Below are 24,598 nucleotides of genomic sequence, written 5' to 3' on the forward strand. Positions count from 1 at the left end.
TGTTAACCTCTCAACTTTGCCTCTTGCTAGTCTCCTGCAGATATCTGCACAGCATAGCTCCATTTTCTTCTTCTTCTTCTTCTTCTTCCTGAACACTCAACTCACCATTGTTTGCAGGTTGCAGCACACACACAAATTCAATTCTCGGTAGTCAGGCATTTGTTGAGAGGTATGTTCGATCACATCATGTTTCTATTTTCAAGTCTATGAGCTGAATGTGTGTGTCTGTGTATGTGTGTGCTTTTACTACACTAAAGTCCTTTGAGAATCACTGCCAGTGGCATATACTGTACAGTGTTGGCTCTCATCTTTCACATCACTTCATTTACACACCTCCTAAGTGCAAACCACGGGCCCTTTGAAGTCAGGACAAAAGCAGGCGACTAGGAGAAATGCATTTATCATTTTCTTTCTACAGGAAAATGTCTCTGTCTCTCCTTCTCTCTCTGTGTCTCTCCATTAAACCCTTTCTGATCATTCTTTCACTTCCCCTGCACATGCTCTTCTCTCTTTTTCAAGAGCAGTTTGGCTGGAACGTGTATAAGTAAACTCTATAGTGGGATAAGGCTGATGAAGGACAATAGAGGACATCCCATTGGCTTTGGAGAACAAAGAACAAATTTTTTTCAATTTTTTTTGGCAAAACAAAGAACTTTGCCAAATTTGATTTACTCCAGCACAACTTCCTGTTACAGGCCTGTTATGTACACATTTTGTATCATTAGTCATCACTTTTTTTTTTTAAATCTCAGTTGAGCATAATGTTAAAATGCTGACATAAGGATGAGAGGATTACCAGTACTATTTGGCGTATTTGTATATAAACCAAAGTATTGGACAAAAGAAAGAAATGACTCAAAAGCAGGATGAATTTAGCGATGCGCTGATCTGATATCGGGCTGATCCGATATCGGCCAATCTAATCAGTCTAATTCTTTTATTTTTTTCCCTTGTCCTGTCCACCATTATGACAGCAGAATTGTTATCTGATGTTTAATAATAAAAGAAGGGTAATCTGTAATGGATGTTTAATTTGCATTCCCATTTGCACTAAACTATCTAAACAGCTGATTGCTATTTATTTTTAAAGTCTACCAACCACGCTAGTGAAGCTATTGTTTTATTTCTTTCTTTATCTGTTTATTTGCTTTTAAAAAAAAATAGGAAAGAAATGTTTAAGTCAAGTCTGATGCTGCCTTGCACAAAAGAATGAGCCCAGTCTTTTCCACACAATGAAACTTACTGCTTGTTACCAAGCTATTACTATTTCAAATTTACTTTAACAGTTCAGGAGTACAAATCCTCTGGTCTTTGTATACCAACAAATCTAGAATAAACGATGACTGGAGCTGTAGCGGGGATGTGGTTGTGTTCAGTGGTGCACATAAGAACCACATCCTTCCATGTGCTGCCTCCAGAGAACAGTGCGGTTTATTAGTACTGGTTACCATTAAGCCATATTAGATCTTTATTTATGTGAAGGAAGCACTGTAAACTGAAAGCAAAGAGTCGGAATAATTTGTGATCAACTACAACCGTGCCATTTAAACCGTGTTTAGTTGAACAGTTGCCTTACAATTTCAGCTAGTTTCACTAGAAAACAATATACTGTATGTCGCTTGGTAAATAAACATGTCCTTTTCTCTAATCTGATCCTGTTTCCAGCCAAGGAAACCACAAGTGATGTGTGTTTTTGTTCACGGGTTTATAGAAAAACCACAGATGCATAGATGGTAATCATTAGAAGAGCAAAATGAGGACTGTAAAGAGGCAAAAATAGGCCTGAAAGGTTTTGTTACAATCAGGACTTCAGCTTGTCTGCTAATGTACAGTTAAAAATGTCATTCACAAAATCTCTCTCCTCCTTTCTTCTAATGGGCCAAATATTGTTCCTCTCCCGTCCACCGTGTTACTCTCTCGAGGAAGGTTCTCAGGGAGGAGCGTTTAAATTTGATACCTTCATATCATTCCACCAAATTGAATTGATTTTAGTGAAGAGAGAGAGCAAGTGACCCATATATGTGACACACTTAGTTGCTCAAGCGGAAATGGAACAGTGAGAGGAAGAGGCCAGTAAATTCAGGGTTGGACAACAGAGTGATTGCTTGGCAGAAAACTTTCAATGCTCATTCTTTTTACAGGTTGAGCAAAAGCGAACTGACGGGTCAGATTAGCATTAAAAGTTTCATGATCGCAGACAAAATAACTTGACTGATACCAGACAGTTTGGTCACATAGGACAGAGGCTGGGAAAGTATTGTAATGCTCTCTGTGGAGGCTTCTCAAACTTTTATGTGTCTATGTAGAGAGGTCGATAATTGGCATTACATGCCAAAATGCACCCCTAAAAGCGTTGTTAAGCTTTCTGTAATAACATTTGGAAATAGAGTGACTGCAGCTAAATAATTGCTACAAAGTACAAAAAGATCATCTTGAAATTAAAAGCAGCAGGGAGGCATGAAAATCCAGTGTACCTTAGCTGGTGGAAACTGTCATCTTCTCAAACACGAGAAGCTCATCAAATGTAAGGCATTCCTGTATCAAGACAATCAATATGACAAAATAAAATCGGCTTGAATTGCATGAAAGATGTATAGATTCAGGGCTTCTGAGAGTAAACACTAAATATGCAGCCCTTCCCAGCAGGGTTGTTAATGATTAACAAGAGCAGTTTGAAGGAGAAAAAAAAAACTTGCTCAGTGCTGTTTTCTGTTGTCCATATCAACTACCCCCATCTACTTATCTAAATCTTTGAAATGCAGTTAAAATCCTATTTTTCCCCACGTACTTACTCAAGCAAGTGGTCCATCATTTATGCACAGGAAGCACTGGAAACTGAAAGCAAAAAGCCTGTAATTGCTTTATTAACAAATGGAACTTGAGCCTTCCAATGCCCTGATTCCTCCAGCAAAATTAAACTTTCAGAAGCCTTTCAATGAATCTGGAAAAACCAGCTTGAAACATGAGTAGTGCCAGGAAGTCAGACAGAAGGAAGTGGGGAAAGGAGAGCAGATTACAACTCTTTACATAATACCAAGGTTAATGAATGAATGTTTATGTGCCTGACACCAGCTGTACAACTGACAAAGTTGTATTTAGGTATCTGAAGTGACAACCGACCTAATAACTAAACCCTGTCCCCTTGTTTGGGGTCACAGAGGTCAGATTTAACATACCAGTATCAACTCAGGAGTTCCCATCTATATCTCCACCCACAGCATCAAATTTTGCTGCATTTGCTGTACCTCAAAAGCTGGGAGGGGAGATTCTTTCACTCATCTTAAGAAAGAAATGAGCTAATAATGATACACCAGTACTTTGCTTAATGTGTTATCAATCATTAGACAAACTACAGATGAGGCCCTTTAATGGACTGGTGACCTGTCCAGGGTGTGCCCTGAATCTCCTCCAAAGACAGCTGCAATAAGCTCTAGCCCAGCGCGACTCTGAATTAAATCAAAGCAGGTTTAGAAAATGGATGTATGGATGTATGAAAACTATTGATGAAGAAATTAAACTTCTAACTGGTATTCTTACATTTTTTCCTGGTTGGAAATTGTGATTTTTCATTTGTTATTGGATATGACATATGTAAAACAGTGCTGGAAATGGATATTGCAAAAAGAAAACAACAACTGGTAAACACGAATGAAACATAACCCATATAAGCAAAAGTTAGGGTTTATTGAGACTGTGTGTGGCTGAGGGACGGTGTTTGGCTGACTGACAGTTCTGTCTGTGCTACAGTGTTTTAATAACTCCGGCCATTTGAAAACATAACTTGCAACAAGACTGTTCCTAAACAAAGGATCAGCACCAACTGTCCATCGCCAAACCGAAGAGGGGTGGGAATAAGTAATTGAGAGTTAAACTCACAGTCAAGCATTTTTCTATCAGAAAAGTGTGTGGTAGTGTGAGCTTGGTGCACTTTATGTTAGTTCTCAGGCTTACTGACACATGCTTTCTCATTTGGTAATGTGTGCAACAGGGCTGTGCTGTCTTTCTGTGCTATTTTGACCAAAGCATGTTATATGACCTCAGCTTTCAAGAGTTTGTGTCCACTTAAAAAAGGGCCCAAAATATCTCCTTTAAGACGTGTGCAGTGATAATAAAGTGAGTATGTAAACCCTGATGCTCTGACTTTAAATCACAGTGTAAATCACAATGCTCAGCACTATCTGAAGTGTTGTCATCAGTATACACATTGTATAAATGCTCTGACTTGCTTGATTACAAAGAACACAGTGTGCCTGCAAGTTAGAGATTGAGATTTTGAGTCCTTAACCTGTATACTAACATTTTATATAATTTCTTCTACGTCTCACATCCAGCACGAATAATGAAAAAAAATTAAAAGTGCTTTTTGCTACTCTGTTATTCCTCAAATAGTTTGCAGGAAGACTGGTTTGTGTGAAAGACGTTGAAATGATACTACACTCAAAAATGTGTTCTTATGTGATTTTTGTGTGATATTTTAGCCCTTTGTGTTGGTTGCTGAAAGCTCAAAAAAAAGTAGGGACTGGCTCTCCTTATTCAATACTACACAAAGAAGATGAAAAAAAGTAATATGTGGCATGGGAGTAACAATAAGTATTCCACTAGTGATGAATTTGCCATCAAAAACCATCTTCGCCTTCAGATATCCGTCAGAGGAGCTATGGATAATTCAAAACTGCAAAGTTCTGATTTCAATATTCTTTCATATAATTTCTCATGCTTCCATTCTCGGTGACAGTGGAGATGAAAGAACAGAGAAATGAAATAAGAGAAATTCATTGCCGGGAGGGCCGATGCCGCAAAGTCAAAATCAAGATTAAAGGGAATCTAAATAGCTTAACAAAAAATACGGTGCTTTCCTCCTCTATTTCGAACAAGCCCTTGTATGAAAAAGAAAAGAGATGCATACTCGTGTCATTATTAAATAAGCTGAATCTTAAGTAACTTTTTGAGCGACACAAGGCTTTTAGGACCTTCCATCAAAGCACGGGATGAACAGGAAGGAAGCACGCTCCCTTGCTGAGAGTTTATCTACAGTGGGGGGGTTTAAAGTCTTTTGGCTGAATGCCTTTATTTGAAGGGGCTCCCTGTGGAAAGCAGCCACCTGGTTTGGAACAGCGATGGCAGTCAAAGTCACAGCAGCAGGGGGGGTTTGGAGTACTTTGCAGTATCAAAAAACAAGCTGCATGGATTGGATCGTCATGGCAACTAGGCAAGGTTAGTGCTTAAAGTGGAAGGGAGGGGATGGGAGAAGATGAGAAAATATAATCCCTACAAAAATTTAAATATCATTTTACTGGAGGCATCGGCGTATGCATGACTAAGTAATAAGACCTTTGTTGGGATTGACTCAAAATAATAAAGAAAAACTTGAGTAAATCACAAAAAAATTGAATTACTGCAATAGTAACACTTTTTCAGACAAGCTATTACGGACTGTAACTTCTCATTTCTGACCTTATGACAAACAATGCAAGCTGCATAACCCCATTTTATTGACTGATGACCACTTTGTTCAGCCAAAATCCGATTAAGAGAAAGTAAGGCAAACAAAATCACTCACAATATGGGACAAGATTGAATGAATAATTGATTTTGTTGCCATTTTGTTTACTACCGTAACTCCATATTCTGGAGCATAAAACGGGTGGTTAAAGACAGCGTCCAAATGACCAAGCTCAGTCAACAAATCCACTTTTCCAGCTTGTCTGCAAGAAAAGCAACGACAGAAACAGAAAGAAATCCTGCAATAGAAAAACCTGAATTTTTCTTTTCTAAGAGGCAACGTGACTTTGGGCTCTTGGGCTGTTATACTAATTGGGTTTTGGCGTTGTTATTTAAGGACCATTAGCTTTCTCTTTTAGAGTTGGCAGTTCAAATAACAACTGGCAGAAATAAGAATAATCAGCTGGAAATAATGTCAGTCCCATTTTTGGTGGAGACAAGTGCTCGGTTCCACTTTAAATTCAGTCTTACAGGAAAGGAAAAACTGGACCTGACTCGTTTACTAAAGAGCAAGAAAATTCTAACCCTTCATTAACGATGAGAAAGGAAACCTAGTTTGTGAATCATTACGAGGACTCTTGTTTTTCAGCAAAAAGAACAATGTGGTGAATGTACTGTCCATCACTGAATATCGACTTGCAATATTCAGAGAAATAAAAAGTAGCTGCTACTAAATTGATCTATTTAACAGCATTTATATTGCAATCTGTTCATACACTCTTACTAAAAATCTAAAGCTTACTTTGGATGCAATTTTGGAATTTTACATCAAGGGTTGATTTTAAATCCAATTGTGACCCAAGACTTCAGAATCAAATTAACTAGTGTGATACAGATTCACAAAGTCTATCGGAAAATGAGCGGTCAGTGGAAGAGTTTCAGTGTCTTAAGCCGTCAGGGATCATCACTGTTAACAAGAGGTGTGTCAAAGACTGCAACCCAGAGACCAAAAAGCATCTTGCATTCATACCCCTGGGTGAGGCTGTCAACCTCGATTTTCCTACTGACATCCTGAGGTGTTTGAAGGTTAACATATGCCTTTCTTCATTGCTCACCAGCCTACTCACCACCCGCCGTACCCTGTAAACAAGAACTGGATGTAGCCATGGTGACATCAGCTATTGATGGGTGAACTGTTGTTTTTGAGGCCTCAAGTTCAGAATTTGGCTGAAACCACTGCGGTCTTTTATGAACCAGAAGAACTTAAACTGAGTGATACTTAAACCGTAGAAAGGGTGTGAAGAAAAACTAAACTAAATAGCTTAACAAAAAATATGGTGCTTTCCTCCTCTATTTCGAACAAGCCCTTGTATGAAAAAGAAAAGAGATGCATACTCGTGTCATTATTAAATAAGCTGAATCTTAAGTAACTTTTTGAGCGACACAAGGCTTTTAGGACCTTCCATCAAAGCACGGGATGAACAGGAAGGAAGCACGCTCCCTCGCCATTCTATCTATCAGAGTGGCAAAACATTCAAGATGGCTGCCGCTGCAAGTTATGAGATATGGAGTCAAACAAGTGAATATCATCGTAAATTAAAGACTGTCGTTCTGAACAGGAATCTTTGCAACTTGCTAAAGAATTTGTGGATCATGGACATTATCATCTGGCCACATATCAGATTTCCAGTTAATATCGCATTCACCTCATTTCTATCCCAGGAATATTCAAGAAGCAAGTCCTGAAAGCATATGAAAGTCTAGATGAAAGAAAGGGGTTTGTAAGTGAAACTAAGGCAGTAAAGACCCCAATCACCAGCCTCTTTAATACAGACAGGTTTGTGCTAACAGCTTTTATTGTACTTAAACATTTGTAAAACTGTAAGTATGGATGTACATGACAGGGAAGAATCCAGTGGCGAGCCCATGTTATATATGAGCAGAGTGTTGAGGCAGTTCAAATGTTTTTGGGGCACACTGCCAAAACATTTCAACTGTGAACCTACGGGGTCAGGATCACAAAGACAAGTTTTCAGTGCCATTAACCATCCATTAAAACGACATTTTGACAAGTCGTTATGACTAAAGGAACAGAAAGATGCTTTGGAAGAAAGGTTTTTTCGATCAAATGCGAAAACATTTGCTGTAATGTAGATTAGAAATGTAAGAGCTTTTCAAAATATTACGCAATAACTGTACAATGATTTTCACTTAAAGCTAATGAACTGGACACGGTGTTCCTGACTTCTTTCTGTAACTGTAGGCAAACTGATTGCACCACATTTCTTTGCCACTTCAGACACGTTTTCTGTGTTTTTGAGCCAGTCGAACAGTCCACGGTCATGGAACCAGTTGACTTTTTGCCACTCTTTGGCGTAACGTGAGCAGTCGTGACAGGTAACTTCATGCACACTCCCTGGATAGGGAAATGTGATGCATGTTTGTGAACTTATTTCTATTTCACTTCAGAAAGACCAGCTTTACCGCCATCAGAAGGAGTGGCTCTAGCTAATGGCATTGTGATGGCTTGCGGGGAAAAAACATTTCATGAGAGAAGTTTCTGCTTGTTGAATAGGAGTCTAACCAAACCGAGGCTGTTTAGATATGTCAGTTGTATTAGGATTTAACAATTGATTGCAATGCCATGAAGGTCTTTGGTGAGAGAAACTGAGTCACTATCTGGTTCTATAATGTAGGTACCTCCCTTCTGGTGGCCTTGAAGTGTCGCCAAATAGAGCAGGTGTAAATTTTACTTTATTTTTTGTGAATGAATCCCTTTGTTATGTACCTAGAAGGAAGGAAGGAAACGCAGAAAAAAAGTTTCCTAAATATCCCTGTCGAGTTGCCTACATTTGTGAATGTAGGATGCATGCAATGATTACAGTGATAGTCGCTAATTTGCCTGTACTGGTTCAGAAAAAAAGAAACGAGCATTAACAGGCTCACACTGACTGATTTAGCTTTGTTGTTATGTGGAGCTCAACCAACAGTTCAGTTCTGACTCAGCCATGCAAATATCTGGGCGACAGCTGCAAGAGCAGACTTAGCACCGCTGCACATTTAAATCTATTCAAATCATGGCAATGTCTGAATGACAACTCTGGGAAACAGTACGCTACAGAGCCTTACCCCTGATGTATAGATGTTCAAGGTTTAAATGTTCACGGTTCTTGTCGGGCTGACTATAGAGCAATAATGTGATAAACATCTAACATATTTGAAAAATATTTGAGTGCCATCACGTGCAAACAGCAAAGTATCAGAAAAAGCTATTTGCCTTGGTACTGGCAACAATTGTAAGAGTCACTAAGAGATGTACAACACAGCAGCTGCTGCTGTGAAATTATCTCTCTCAGCGCATTGCATCTTATTAGTGCAGAGAAGAGGTTATAGGTAACGCTGTGGAGGTAGAAAAACAGCTAAACAGCACTGACAGAAAGCCCCAACAGAGTTAAAACCAGACAGAAATTGAGAGTGACAGAGGCAGAATTGAACAGAAATAGAGTGTGAGAAGGCAGCAGACCTTTCAGCTGAGTCAATTTACCAGAATCACTGTTAACTATACATCTCAGTGCTCTACATCAAAATTTCATTAAGCCCTTTTACTGGCACCGAAGAAGCATCCTTAGAGGGTTTTTTTTTTTACGCTTGAAATAAGAGCGGTTTTCTGACAGTGTTAAGGTGAGGGGATCAAGACAACTATAGAAAAAGACAGTGTAATTATTTGAGTCATCTTCATCCAAAGTAAGTCTCCCTCTCTTCCTTCCCTGCTCTGCTCTGCTCTTGTGCTCCTGCGACTGCGTGCTACACCCTCATTATGCAATACAAATACAACATCAAGCTGCAGTCTGTGTGAACTGTGTCAAACGAAGGGAATCAACACAACAGAGATCAGTGTTGAATAAGTGGCACAGATATAGGGCAACATAAATGTTATAAATACCTGGTCCCATGAGACAATGAGATGCTTAATCATCCTCTTCACCCTGTCACACTTTAAACAGGCAGCCAGACTGAGCATCTTTGATTAGACCCACACAAGCCGTTCTTTTACTATAAACAAGCACATAATCCGACAACATGTTTCTGTTGTAAACCAATTTTACTGCACCAACATTCTAAATGCAAATTGTAATTTTGTTAGTACACTCAGAAAACACACACAAAAAAAGGTGTTTGTCATCAGGAATTAACAGAAGACGATGAGTTGCAGTGGACTGTTCCTTCTGAGGAATCTATCAAGAGCAGATTTTGATGATTGCGAGGCCGTCATCCTGCTTATACCATGTTTTTAACATGCTAATATTTCAGTTGCCCTGGTAGCAACTGCGAGCTGGAACAATCATTATCGTCCCACGAAGTCCTAATAGAAACCTTGTTCGCTACTTCAGCAGCATGTAAAGAGGAGAAACCTGAGACATGACAGCACTGAAAACAGGACAAGCTAGCTAACGAGCAACGGCCTCAAACTGAAAACAAGATTCCCACAAACAAATGTTGCATGTCGACTGCGTACTGTCGGCTGCAGCCAGGGGACAGGATGCATGCTCCAGCTTCTCTGTTACAGTCAACACTGTGGACCATGGAAATGATACTCAGTATCATGAATGCAGCGTGGCGTGTTTTCGTCTTTTACTGAAATGTATTCATTCTGTAAAGGCTGTGGAAATGGGCTGATGCCAACAATACAAGCTTAGCCAGTTCATTCATTTTCTGCTACTAAGCTTATATTTACCATCAAGAATTACCAACCAGAGTATTCTACCAGGCCACTGTAATCACTTACAGTATATGAAGACATTTTACATCCCTAAATGTTAATGCTGTAGTGCTTAAGTTGCTTCTACATCATTGTTCATTTTAACCTAAGTAATGGTTAAGCTAATCATCTAAATTCAGGCTCTTAGCTCCTCTTCTGAGCTGCCCAATCAGAGCTGCTGTGATTGTTGTGGCATCTCTGTTTCCTTCATCCTGACAGACTTCTCTGAGTCTCAGGGATTCACACGGAACAGTTTTGGCACCGGGGAACCTTGAATCAGCCAAGGGGCTCTACAACAGCCAAAATAAATCAATCAATCAATAAAGTTCTTTTTCTGGATACACGCAAGTGTTGTGAACGGACTCTTCCAGTTATTCAGGAAGGGAAACGAAAAGAGCAAAGTCCCTCCTTCTCCTCCTTTCCTTTATTGTGACTGTGTGTGTGTGTGCTTGTGTGTGTGTTTGCCAGCTTGAGCTTGTTTTGTTCACCACACCAGCACCGGAGAAAGGTCTTAATCAGAATTCAGGACCAAGCCCGACACAAAGCCCGCCGAAGTCATCCAGGAACTGCTAATCCCAAAACGTTTGGCAAAAAGCCTCGTGTCTTTGAACTCTTTTCTTTTTCTGATTTTGATTCCCAGCTTTGCTTAAGAGCTTTTCACTCTGCACTGGCACAGTCCAGGTTAGGACATTTTGCACGATGTCCTGTTGGAAAGTCGCTGCTTCCTGTCATTACACTTCACAAAACGCATAAACCCAAATAAAAACTTGAAGATGGAATAAAACTCTAACCTTGCTTACATTTTGCCATGGGAGCATTCTCTGTTCCCAAATAAAATGCCACAGAGCGGCCGGGTGAACTGTCATAATATTTACGTTCTGCAGAGGCAACTGTTTTCACTATCCTGACCTTTTGCTGTGAGCTCATGCCACTCAGTGTTTATTGCAAGGCCTAACCCTCTGGGTGACTCATATCTACTCTAGTTAGCGGTACTGTCTGAGCACCTCGCCTGAGCAATTCTTTTTACGAGACTTCCCTCATAATTCATGAAAAAACTACTTCGTCAACACGCAGAGAGCCTCCATCTCTGTACGTTTTATGAGGGCAGTTATTACCATTAATGTAATAAAATACTGGTTTATCTTTTACATCCAGCTTCATGATGAACAATAGAAACTCTCACGTGGCAGGACGTTTTCTTTTTTTTTTAAAAACAACAAATCCGCCAAAGTTACAGCCGCGTTTTGCATTCACCAAGTTCAACTTTATCGTGAACGATGTTGAAAATGAGCTAAATTCGTAGAGTTGGAGTGTATGAGTGTTTTAACTGTTACCATGACATTGCAGTTGGCCACAGTTGCTTCACACTTGTCACATATAAGGCTCGAAAGTCTGTTCAGTCGAGTGAAATTACTGCAAGCTAGCACAAAATGGTTAAGGTGAAAGTTGACACATAAGATCTCATTATTCTTCTAGTGACTCAATGACATTCTGTCATACAGACTGCGTTTGTTCGAATGTTCAGGATATGCAGAGGAAAAACATCTGCGACAGCGCCCGAGTCACCAAAACGTGAAATGTGGGATCATTTCTTAATAGATGCGTCGTCATATTAATCCTTTCATTTTTTTTCTTTTTCACTCGGCCTCTTTGTCCGTCGACTGGTGCAGATGAAATAAGGCCTCTTTGTGCCAGACTATAACTTGGCAGAGGACACAATTCACTTTCAGTAGATTGGCGGCAGATTTATGCCTGGTCTCTCGTCTCCCATATAGTGCTGACGGAGGTGGAGGAGCAGCACCCTCAGTAATCACAGAAAATTGCTGTGTGGGGGAAAAACACAGATGTGTGAAGTCCACAATCACAGGGCACAGAAAATAAGGTGTGTGTTCCTGTTCAAGTGTGTATTAAAGAGCCGTACTCTTGCTGTGCATTAGCTCAATTTGAGCCTCTGACATACCGACTGCCAACTGTGTGAGTCTGGTTTTGGCCTGGGGTGAGCTGCGTTTCACCTCTGAACATCATTCAATGCCATATGCCGAGTGCTTGTCCAGCGGATGTCCTGAAATCGACACACTGTTGAAACATAAATCTCCCAAGAGAAAGCATTTAACCTTTTGTTATGACCGCAGCCTGCTCAGGATGGTACCCACACACACACACACCCACACACACACACCCGCGGAAGCTATGACATCAGTTTGACAACCACAACCTTCATTAGAATATGAGTGGGGGCTGAGACAATGTGACATTTTCAAGGTGTGTGCTGTTGCATGGCAACTGAACCATTTAACTGAGTCACTCCACCTCTGAGCGTTGCATAGCTCCTCCTTCTAAAAGCAGGTTCAACCAACCGAAGTGAAACTTATTTTTAACCCTTTATAGAAGCACCTGTTCTTGGATGGACATTACAAGAATGTTGGTCTGCACGTGATACACATGTAGATACATTTGAGTTTGTAACTTTAAACTTTCTGTGAAAAAAAACGGCATGTGAAACGTTCAAAGTGAAAAACTGTAATGTTTGGGTGATAAAGTCGTCAGGTATAGTGAATCCCAATAATACAAATGATCTCAGAAGCGTTTCGATGATGATTTGGCAAGTTATCTTCATTGTGCCTCCAAGTCATACAATCATACACTCAACAGAGAAGCGTCGCCATTCTGTCATCACTACAATTAAACAAAAGCAATGCAATTTCCCATTTCACAGTGCCAGCTGTCTCAAATTTCCAAGGAGGGAAGGAGTGTTGAAGTTCTAAATAAGGAAGCTAGAAATATGTATTCCAGTTCCTCATTCATAAGTCAAGTGTGTTTTTCCATTTAATAAAGGCAAGCACCTAAGCCCTATTATTTCTAAATTTAAACACACTGTCATATAAGAAAACAAAGAAAGATGCCAACTTTCCAGCTCCAGTTTTGCTGATTAAAGCTGATACTTCTGAAGCTGTTGCAGTGAAATCCCACCAGCGCTTCCGATGCCTTTGTTAATGTATATCTAAAGTAGCGTAGGACAACGCTGACATAAGGCAACTGCGTTTACAGAAAGGTGACACGTCTGTTTCAGTTTTCTCTTGTTAATAATGATGCAAATTGCAGTTATGATGGTCACTGACACCATCATTTTTCCCATTGGGTCTTTTGAAGTGAAGGAGTATACACAGAAGCAGAAAAAGCCAACCAAATGTAAAACATCGACAAGAAGAGCAGCATTGTTCAAGCCCCAATTTTGGCAAGTGTCCACCAGTGGAGGAAGGGAAGTGAAAATCAAATTAAGCTTATCACTAGATCCAGGCTGTTTTAAATCATATCCTGAACTGCTACCATTGTTAACCGAAAGCTTTCCCCGAAAGCTATATCAAGACTTGATAAAAGTATCTTATTACACAATATACGTCTTCCAATGAGCTCTATCTTCTCGAAGTTGTGACTAAAGACTTGAACGTGGTTCAACAAAAGCTCGTCTAAACATTTTGCTACCGTTTGCTGTGTTGTGTAAAAGACAGAAGATTAAAAAGTTGTGTTTCAATTTATCCATTAGCTAAGCAAATCTAAAGTGATTTTACTTGTATTTTTTAAATAAAAAGAAACAAGAGCCAGAAAACTGGTTTGAAGCGAATAAACTTGACTGAGTGGTGTCACCAGAGGGTGGCAGTATAGGCTATGTTGCTGGTTGCTGCTTGTTGCTAAGTAAGAAGAAGTAGCCCAAACCTGAAACAACAAAAAAGCAACTGCGGTGAACATCCACAATAGTGAAATGGAGCGAGGTCTTCTTCTCGAATTATCTTTAAAGCTGGAAATAGACCACAGACGCTCGATGACTCACATCGTTTTAATCCTTATCAGGTCGGGTGTGATTCGCAAAAGTGTTTTCCCGGCCCCTAATGTTCATCAAATCTTTTATGAAACAGAGAAAATCCCCATAGAGAAAGAGTGTTATGTGCACGTGGAAGTTTTTACGAGTCTTACCTTGTCCTCTCACCTATTCTTATTCACATGCAGTTGTAATGTAATGTAAATCAATAATGCCAAAGGAAGCTCAGCTATATTTAGCATTGATCTGTTTTGGGAGTGAAATAAAATGTCAAAATAATGAAGTTTGACCAATGCAACTACTGCGTTCGAAACTATATGTCTATCTACATATCAACATAATCAAGCTCTAACTCTGACTACAACAAAGGCACCCGACTGAAACTAGCAGAATCTTGGAGAATCAGCCAGACTAAAATGGAAATAAACAACGTCACACTTAAGTAGATCTGACAGTAGTGCCATAAGCAAACTTTGTCTGACAAAATTAGCATTTGTGTGAGTAAAAAATACTAATTAACACAAGTTTATTGCTAATTTTAGCCTTGGGTTGTCCTCTGAAAGCAAGAAAGTCTATTCTAGTATCAAACTAGTCTCTAGTGGCAGTAAATGAGTCATAAGTTCGAGACCTCTAGTAAACAACAGAACATAAAATACAGGAAATAACTATATCCGTCAGTGGCAATGATTGTTTGAAAGTCAGTGCAGTTGGCACGCTGACTACAGTTCTGCTGTGCTTCTGAAGAATCTGAGGAATGCTTTTACTCTGCAGGCCATCAGGCTGAGTCTCACAGACACATGTAACTGGACAGAGCGTCATAGCTTGTTTAAATTGGTCTGTTGAACAGATGTGCAATACTATTATGAATAAGCAACAGCAAAAACACAAGACGAGACAACTTTATAAACAAAAAGACACAGCGGTAGGAAGGAATATAGCGGGTGCCTTTCTTTATGCCCTAATAGAGTTTTGTCCAAGCTTCGCTTGGTATCAATCTGAGTTATTAAGTGTGTGGCAGGACTGTTCTCACTGCTTAGAGACAGAGCAGACACCCACACGCATAAACACACACACACACGCACACACACACACACCACCACCATAGTCTCATCATTCAAACTGCTCGCCTCACGACAGACACACAGGAAATAATGACGGACTGATGTGAGTAGAGACTTGATGTGCCAAGCCAAGCCTCTCGATTCTTTTTACAGAGAATCCCACTTAGTGCTGGTTAGCTTCAACTTGCTCCCTTTCCAGAAAGGATGAAGTCCTCTTGCTCATTGCTTGGTAAAAGAAAAGTGCGCACATGACCTGTTGACACGCTCTCTTCTTTCCCACACAAAGTGTGTTCATTTACAGCAGGCAGGGCACATTAAAGTAGCCTCAGACTGTTGCAAAACGGATGTAGCGGACGTGTTCAAGTGTTTGTGTGCAGAAGAGGTGTGTACAGAAGTAACGGCTCGGTCAGCACTCCTGTCTGTGCTATGGTATGACTGCAGTGAAATATCCTCATCCAGGAAAACAACAAATCAATGGTAGCTATTAATTAGTCCAGCTGTGACGACCACTGCTGATACAGTTATACACATGAATAGAACAAGAACACATTATGCCTATTGAGCTGTTCAGAGGCACTGGGCTGGCAGACCTGGGGCCTGAACTGTGAAGCATACTGAACATATCCAGGGTATCGAGATGAATTAGCAAAACTAACCCGTGTGTGGTACTATGACGCTTGTTATCAACCTGGCAAATTAGCCTAGATTTTCCCACTGTGGATATGTGCATGTAAATCAGGTGAAGTTCGCAACAGACGGTCAATCCCAATTATACATTTCTAACAGATGCTGCAGCCAAAGTATTAAAGAAAGTTGTCCCCCCCCAAAAAAAGAAAACTCAAACAAACAGTGTGAACTTTAGAAATGTGGACATCAGCAAGCCGAAACTATCACTGCAAGACCATTAAAGAGCAAGTAGATCTGATGGCTAATCAATGCATATTCTATAAAAAGAATGTGCCAAAGCTGTAGTCGGTTCCTGAGGCATGTAAGAAAGCTTCAGTCAGAAGCAACACTGGCTGTTTCAAATGCTCTTTAAATCAAGTAAAGAACGAACACAGAAAGCGCTTCAAACAAGTCAATAGGCCTTTTGTAGCCAAGTTCATTTCTGGTTTCATTTTTACCTCTATTTGCATCCTGTCTCTACACAAAAACAACAAAAAGGCTTTTTGCCATCTGTGTAGTTGTTTTAATGATTTTCTAAACATTTTATAAGATGGATATGGATATAAAGATGAAAGGACACAGACGTAATTTGAAGGGCATCTTTTATAGTTTAAATAAGAACAATTAATGTTCGTTCAAAATCCTTAAAAGTCAGCAGAAGCAACTGCTCCAAACTGATCAGTCTCTGTTTTAGGTTACATAAGCATTTCCTTCTGCTGACATCCTTCATGAAAATGCTTCTGAAAGAAAGTCAAACAGTGCAGTTGGTCTTTAAATTCAAGTTGGAGAGACTCTCACTGTCCACATATTGACGTCTGCTTTTATTTTACAAATCTCTTAGAAACATGATTGGTTGGGAGACCCTTATCTGGTTATTTAACCTGCTCTGCAGGTTCTGTAATCAAATTCCTGTACATAGAAATGACCATCGCCTCCGCAGATTAGATCCGCTCTTCCACTCTTTTAATGTTAAACTGGAGAGAAGTGCTGGAAAAAGTTACTGAATCTGATAGCACTTAGTATCTTAGGTTTCACAACCTGGTTCCCGATCATTATGAAACTCTTTGCCATAGCTGAATTGCAAAAAACACACAATGAAACAAAGAATTCTCACAGGTGTCAAGTTCAGCGCTGCAGGTTCAGCAGTTTAGATTTCTGTCTCTTTTACAAAAAAAATTAAAATAATGAAGAAGAAGAACCTTATTTAATGAGAATTGATCCAAGCACACAATGGAAGTTAACTAGAGGGTAACAACGCATGTTTTATTACACTCAGAGAGCCGGTGATCCCTCTCTAATAACCCTAAACAATTACAACCAGTGCGACTTACGTAGCAACCATAAACTCATAATGTTGTCGTCATGGCATGGAGTGCTGGATTGTTTATGGCAGCAGTGAATGAAAACTTTGGATAGTTTCCAGTAGATGACACCTTTGCTGTGATAATATAACAGCTGTAACTTCCCAAGGTAGCAACTCAGGCCATTGTAGAAATCTGTTTCCTGACAGTTGACCTACATCACGAGACAAGATTACACTGCATACTGTTTGTAACACAAAGGTCTATTCTATTTCATTGGGCTGTGCCTGCAGATACATATTCGATCTACTCCAGCTTTTTCGACACCTGCTCCGATTCACGCCAGACAACATGAAGCACGTAGGCAGCTTTGGCTTTCACTTTAGAACAAGACTAAACGGTTGTTAAATGTTTCACGCTTTCCCTTTGTCAATCATCTGGTTGTTAACAACATACCAGATATCGCAGACTCTTTCTCTGGCTTTTACGTCCATCACTGCACACAAAAGGCTTTCATTCTGACAATAACACTAAGATAAAAAAAAATGCAAGCTGCCTAAAACTAATGGGAACACTTGAACATTTCAAGGCAGAGATAGACTAAACAATTACTAATGCTGTGATGAGTCTGAATGAATCTGGGCAAAGAGTAGAGTAAAGCGCTGTATGAGTTCTTGCTACTTGATAAGCCTTAATATTAGGCTTAAATGTTTTATCTGCAAATCGAAAAGTTGACACAGCAAAGAGAGTTTCAGTTGAGTTGAAGTTCAACCTGCAGGGCCTGAACAGACCAACACAGCTGGTCTTACCTTATTCTGTTCGGTCCAATACAGGAAGTAGCCTTTCGGGTCAACTGTCAGTGTCACCAGGTTCACAGTAGAGGAATCCTGTAGTAAAAGAGGAAAGACATCTGGAGTCAATGTGTGTGTCTGTGGAATGGCGTTCGAGTTTTTTACACGAGTGTGTGCTTTTGCGAATACACCAGATTATTCTCCAAGTGAACCAATCAATTTGTCGGCATCAAAGCATAGTTTTGTAATACGGCTCGCATTCCCGAATCTGAAATGACATAAAAAGTGCCGTTTGTGTCGCAGCACACACACGATCCTTTCCTTTTAGGGTACTTTCCCAGCCAGGATGAGGCATCGCCACAAATGACCAGGAGTCTCGGGTGTGCATGCGTGTACATGTGTGTGTGTGCGTGTGTGTGTGTGTGTGTGTGTGTGAGTGAGACAGAGAGAGAACATTTGCAATGGCTGCAATCATAGCTGCAGGTTGTTTCATAAATGATGTTTCCACTTTCCTTCTTTGTAACGACAAATGCTTTCCCACAGTTTCTACATACAGACAGCTCCAAGTCTCACTCAAAGTTCGACCCCGAGGCACACATGGCAACACCAGATATTATTGGACGCTTCTATAAAAAGAAAAGTGCCTTTGCCTTCTTCCCTGCGTCCACAGTGGCAGTGGCTCGGCTTAACAGTGGCATATTGTTCTCTTCAATCAGCCGTGGCTGTGAGATCAGAGATGAAAACCGCATTTGCAGCACAGAGCAAGAGAATCTTCAAAGTGTCCTTGTGAGGCTACTAATGATCTCCCTATCACAGCATGCGAAGGCAGAACTAATGGCCTGTATCTGCTACACCCTCGTCATATTTAGGGGTAACCCTATGCGACCTGCAGTGTGGGATGTGATGAAAGGGTTGGGCTGGGAGCTGGTAGACAGCATAGAAGACTGTGCTAAGGTGCCCGAGAGCCATTTTAAATCATTTCAGTCTGCCTAAACAAAATCATAGTTTATGGAAAATGACACACCTGCTGCATGACTGACCAACACTGAAATCCACGTGGAAAGAAGAGAGAGAGAGAGAGAAGGAAAAAGGGAAGAAGAGCAGTGAGTGATAGCGTTGGAGACAGTAAAGTGCCGCATCAGAGGCATTCGCTGTAGTGGCATTTGCTATGGCAACCCACCATTCGGGTGAAATCTATTAGAAACTCGAAAGGAATCGTTTTGGTTGTGTTCCCATGATTGCACAATCTTTTCAGGCTCGATTGAATGACAGCAGACCGAGCTCATAACGCTGAACGCATGCGGCATGCACACACAGTTCATAGCTTGAGGCCAAAAGAAAAAAAAATAAAAGTATTTCGTTAGTAGTTGTTGGATATAATGGCTCATCCAAAATGCAGATCATATCTCTGATACTGCTTAATCCCTTAAATCAAGCGCTTACCTATGACTCTCTGTCTCTTGTCGTCTCCAAACACGTCCCCAGAAAACTTTATGAGATGATGACTTTGATAAATAGCTATTATAAAGCTCTTCCTCTTCCAGAAAACAATATCAGGCATTCGTTTAATTGGAAAGATTATAGATTGTCTGTGAAAGCAGAGGAAAAAAGAAAAGGATGGTTTATGAACACCAGGAATCTGCCTAATGGTGTGAGAGCAGTTGTTTTCAATTGCTTCTTTTTTAATGTCCTTACTCTCCACGGCCACCGCAATAAGCACGTCGAGCCATTATGAACACTTGGCAAAGATGCTCTCATGGGTTCGCACATGAACAAAAAAGTACTTGCAGTATTGTGGATTAGAAAATTAAGTGATGTGCTGAGATCATTATCTCCTCCGTGGACTTCTTTACTTATTCAACATTATCTTATTGTTTTCGTCCGATCCATCAAATCCGGGCCAACTGTCAATTTAGCTTAGCTTTTTTTTTTAAGATGCCATTAACGACACAACATTAGCTAGCAGTGGTCTGCTTTTTGTGGGATAACTAACGTAAATGACTGACTTGTGAAAGTACAAACACCCCGAGGGAACAGATCCCAGGCAAGACATAATGCCATCATTTTCAGTGAAGCATCTATGCCATTAGCCTTCATCTAAGGGGGTAATGTTAGAGAGATCTGAGCTCAGTACATTTATGTTCAGTGTGCTAATGACACATTTTGTTCCTTTTAAGGGATTTTCAGCTCCCCGTGGAGCCTGATAATATCTTATTCAGTGTGCATCAGAGTGTATGCGTATGAAAAATCTCTGTTTACACAGACCCGGCGTCCTCTTTTTTTATATCTTCCCACTTTTTTTCAGGGATTCTCATAATAAGGGGGTCTCTGACACAGAGGATTTGGACAGCTGCTTAACCTTCATTCTCCCGTAACAGAAAGCAGTTATGGACGCAAAACGTGCTTGAACTAAATGAGGCGGTTCCAGATGATATTTCAGCACGCAGTCTGGAATTTCTTGAGCTATGGAGGCAGGTGGCAGCAAGTGGCAGCAACAAAGACACAAGCTGCCTGTGTGTGGCTGCATGATTGTGGCGGTCCGGGGCAAACATTTTGAGACGTTCACCGATTCTTTTCTCATCTTTTTCAACAGTCAGCCACCAGGCGTTGTGCCTACAAAGCATCACAGCTGCTGATCACACACTATAAAACAATATGCTGTTTTCACCCAGTGAGCTAATCTTTAAATTTCTTTTTTTTTTTCCTCCTACTTTTTTGTCCCCAGTGACTTTCAGAAGTAGGAAAAAGGGGCTATGATTCCCAGCTAAACTTAAAAATCTAAATCAAATCAGAGCGAAGCAGTAAATCAAAGAACACGGAGCAAACACACGGAGGAACTGCTTTATCGCTTGTTGTGTTGGATGTTGAAGGCTGAAGAGGGGCCTGACATCCAAAGCCACGACAAGAGGAAAATGATCTAATGTAATGCTTTTCCTTTGAAATTTTATTACATCCCCTCTCTCTCACTCTCTCTGTGATTCTTTCCATGAAATGATACAGAAAGGAAAAAGGAAGGACCCTCATGGGAAATGACACGGAGAAAGTATCAGTGGGAACTCCTCTGTTTCTCAGGAAAGGCCTGGTGGGCATTTGATTCTGGAGATAGGCCCACACACACAAACTAGCGCGTGAACAATGCTGTAAGAGGAAACAGACTGACACCTCACACCCCTTCTCACAACACACTAAAGGCACAGCTAAAGGAATGAGCACTCATTAGTAATTACTAGTTAAGGAATTGCGCAAGTTCTCCGATGATTGACAGAGCGGTGGGTTTGCAAGTGTTCACAATTTCCTCTCTCCCATCTGCGCTGACCATGTTCACACGTCTCTGCCACTCTTCCACGGATGCCATCTGTGCCGTTCTTGGCTCACCTGAACTCAATGAGTCTGTTTTTGCGAGGATGAGCTCACAAATGCAGATTTGCCACAAAAAAACATAGCACAGCGACATCGCCATACATGAAATGAGACTTTGAAATGAAATTTGACTCGTCTCTCAACATTTCCACACGAGACGAGACAGTGGTGGGATAGTAGGAACAACAGACACAGGTGGGCATGTTTCTCTGCTCACTACAGGAAAACAGAAGCTCACAAATGGCAAAAGTTACAAATACGCAACTACACAACACGGGACTATATGAAGGCTGGAGAAAGCAAATGCGTTGAGTTATTCAAATTTGATGGGATGTGAAGGGAGGTGCGGTAAATATAACAGAGTCCCATTCAGAATTAGGAGCTCTATCGTTATGACACCGAAAAACAGACATTAGCACAATAAGGTCATTCGATTTCAACTCAATTCAAAGGGCAGCTGCTTTATGTGAAACTCTCCAGAGGGTGATTACAGGGCTGTGTTGATGTGTCTCTTGAGAAAGGTGCACTGCGGCCATAGCTGTCTGCTGAAAGGGTTATGTTTTACTAAGCAGCAGTGTGTGATCAATTTTAATCAAGGTCACTCCACCACAGCTAGACTCTCAAATTATGTTCAAATGAATAAATAATCAAATAACAGACTGATAGCAGCCAGCAAGCAAAGAAAATGTGCATCTGGTCTGGTCGTTAACCTATAATTTAGATGCTCAATCTTTGTTTATCTATTAGTTGCGGTTAATTGATGAAGCGTTTACGCTGAAGAGGGAGGAGCAAGATTAGTTCAAACGGTTAATTGGATTTAATGAGTGATGAGCGAATTCTCACACACAATGTACTGGCAAACGCACGTGCACCCTGTCTCCCCCTTACAAATGCTGGACACTGCGAAACGTAAACAAAGCGCGTGTCAGTGGACACTATGGCTGCAGCAAATTTTGTTGAGCCGTCAACCGGGACGGCAATAAGGGCCACCGACCCCAGTCAGTGCGGTCTTCCCTGAGAATGAAACCTATCGGCTGTACTGTTGCATGAGTCGCATATGGACTGTGTAATAGGCAACAGCCAAGTGGCATTTGCATGCAAATAACGTGTAGAAATGACCGGACAGTGACGAAAAGACAAGACTTACAACTGGCCTGTCTGACCATTACTTACATCATCCCATTTCATGAATTTGTTGCCCTTCCTCAGGCACTCGGGCACGGACACTGGCTTGAGCTGCAGCGCATGGACTCCAGGCTGTGCCCCAGCCATTGACTCATCTACTCTTCTCGACGCGCGGTACGGCAAGAAATTAGTCTCTTCACTCTCTTCCTCCTTTTTTGTCTTCTCTTTTCCTTTGTAATCTGCTTCAGAGCAGGCTGACGGAAGCCCACCGCAGCTGTCAGTATGTCATGCCCGCATTCACGGCGGCGGTGGCGCGTCTCGGCTCTGGAGAGCTGTGGGGACGGACGCAGTCGCAGCGGAGCTGGGCTACTGACTGACATGCAGCTGAAGGCGAGAAGGAGAGCGCGCGCGCGCGAGAGAGAGAGTGAGAGAGTAGTGGAGAAAGGGAGCATCTGAATGAGTTGCACGTCTGGTTTCGAAATTGGTGCTACAAGTCAATACAGAGACAGGATCGATGCTGTAAGTGATCTGGCGCCGCCGTGCGTCCGTGGCAGTCCGGTAGGTATACAGTGGCCCCAAGCTGACAAATGAGACGCCAACGGAACATGAAGTAACGGTGTTACCAGGAGCAGGTGCGTGCAACACAACACAAATGTGGGGAGAAATAACAACAGTCTAATAAGGTGAATATAGATAGATAGGATTTTGGAGGTTAAAAGAAATGTATGTTTTGGGAAGGCCTTCACATTTCCAAACTCCTAAATATGTTTGGCATCAACAGGATGCCTTGTCCCTCCTATCATCAGTTGAAGGTATTATTTTCATACCTGTAACTGGAGTATAAGGTGCTGGACAACCTGCTTATTTCAGTAATCCATCTTCACCCTGTAAGAGAGGAGCAGGATGACTTCACATATGGCTTTGAGCTGCTTTGCTTCCTCACCAACTTTGTAAAAAGTTGTGTGCCTAACTGCCTTCAGGACCTTTAAGAGTGAAATGCTCTCACTAAATAAAACATTAAACTCCTCGGGGCTTTGCAGCCACAGTGTGCATTTTCTGCTATTTCATAAACTGGAAAATGGACTTTTGGTGTCCAACAAGAAGAGTTTTCCTTGGCGTCTTTTTGTGGGCAGTCACTGCCTGGAAATGACATGTCAGACTTCTCGAACCTGTCAAATTCTGGCTGGTAGCATCAGCGGTAACTAGTTTCTCTGATTTCGCCTCTGGCCATTAACTACTGAGTAGCCGTGACGGTTTAAGGACCAGGAACTGTATAGTGGCATGAGGAATGGAAGGTCAGGAGAGTCAGAGACAGATCCGTGTGTGAGAAGGAAGAGGAAGAGGGAAAAAAAGCGAGGATATGAAAGCTAAAAACAAATGTTTTTGTAATTAGTCAGAATTCCACGGTAAATGCTTTTATTTGAGCCAGAAGTGCATTATCGTAAGTATGCATAATGTGGAGAAACAGATGTTTTTATATCAGAATTAAGTGATTGTTTTCCACCATGCCTCAGACGCTGTTATCTGCCATCTGTCTTCCTATCAGCCTGAAGTTTCCCTCTAACTGCAGCCCTCTCCGCATGAGAAAAACAGCCTATTGTATGGTGAAATAATTGGATTGTCACTATGAAAGCACTAACACCACAAGAAGTCATACAAGATGTCAGTTGAGCATTTGGCGTCTTTCTTTTTGTTATAACTAACAATGTAGTTCTTGCTGTTAGAAACGATGTCAGGCAGACCTGAGGTGGATGGTGAATTAAAAATGTACAGAGTGCAACTCAACCACAAACATTTGTCACAATGTATGTTTTATACTGTTTTTGAACAAGTGATAGCAGTAATCTAATCAGTAGAAAGACTTACCAGGCACCGCTTGCAGTCATTTTCAAGGTGGAATGCAACTTCTTCATGATTTTTAGAAGTGTGACAGACAAACGCACACTCCTATCGAGAGATTTTCATCAGACTCCGTCCTCCCAATCTCCGGTTTATTGGTACTTCATAATAGAAAGTACTTCTCTGCTGGAAGGACAACTACGCTCCGAAAAAGCCTGCAAAATCGAGCGAATAAAGGGGGTGAAATTGAAAAGAGGGAAAAAGATGGTCTTCAACCACTTTCGATGTTGAAGTAAAGGTGTCCTCAATTAGAAAGAAACTGCTAAGGTTTGATCTTCACGAGGGGGGGCTCGGTAAAATGACTGCTCTCTGAAAAGAGCATTAAAGCCAAACTGCAGTGCTCTGTGTGAACAAAGTAAAGAATCGCTGTGCTTTGG

The 24,598-nt window shown here is 41.0% G+C and overlaps 1 protein-coding gene across 2 annotated transcripts in view; it reads right to left on the reverse strand.

Annotated features, from left to right (window-relative positions):
- The window catches only part of plcb1l (phospholipase C beta 1-like), a 113,566-nt gene extending 90,853 nt beyond the window's left edge, over nt 1-22,713 (reverse strand). The window contains exons 1-2 of one of the 2 annotated variants that reach the window (XM_072362323.1): nt 22,371-22,711; nt 17,856-17,933 (exon numbers count right to left, since the gene is read on the reverse strand). In XM_072362323.1, coding sequence (XP_072218424.1) covers nt 17,856-17,933; nt 22,371-22,469 — 177 coding nt within the window. In that variant the 5' untranslated portion in view covers nt 22,470-22,711. Of the gene's footprint in view, nt 1-17,855; nt 17,934-22,370 lie in introns of both variants that reach the window. The other variant, XM_072362324.1, reaches the window with a different exon arrangement.
- Nucleotides 22,714-24,598: the final 1,885 nt, after the last annotated feature.

Source organism: Leuresthes tenuis, unplaced genomic scaffold (assembly GCF_036924035.1).
Source record: "Leuresthes tenuis unplaced genomic scaffold, fLeuTen1.0.hap1 SCAF_13, whole genome shotgun sequence".
Lineage (NCBI taxonomy): Eukaryota > Metazoa > Chordata > Actinopteri > Atheriniformes > Atherinopsidae > Leuresthes > Leuresthes tenuis.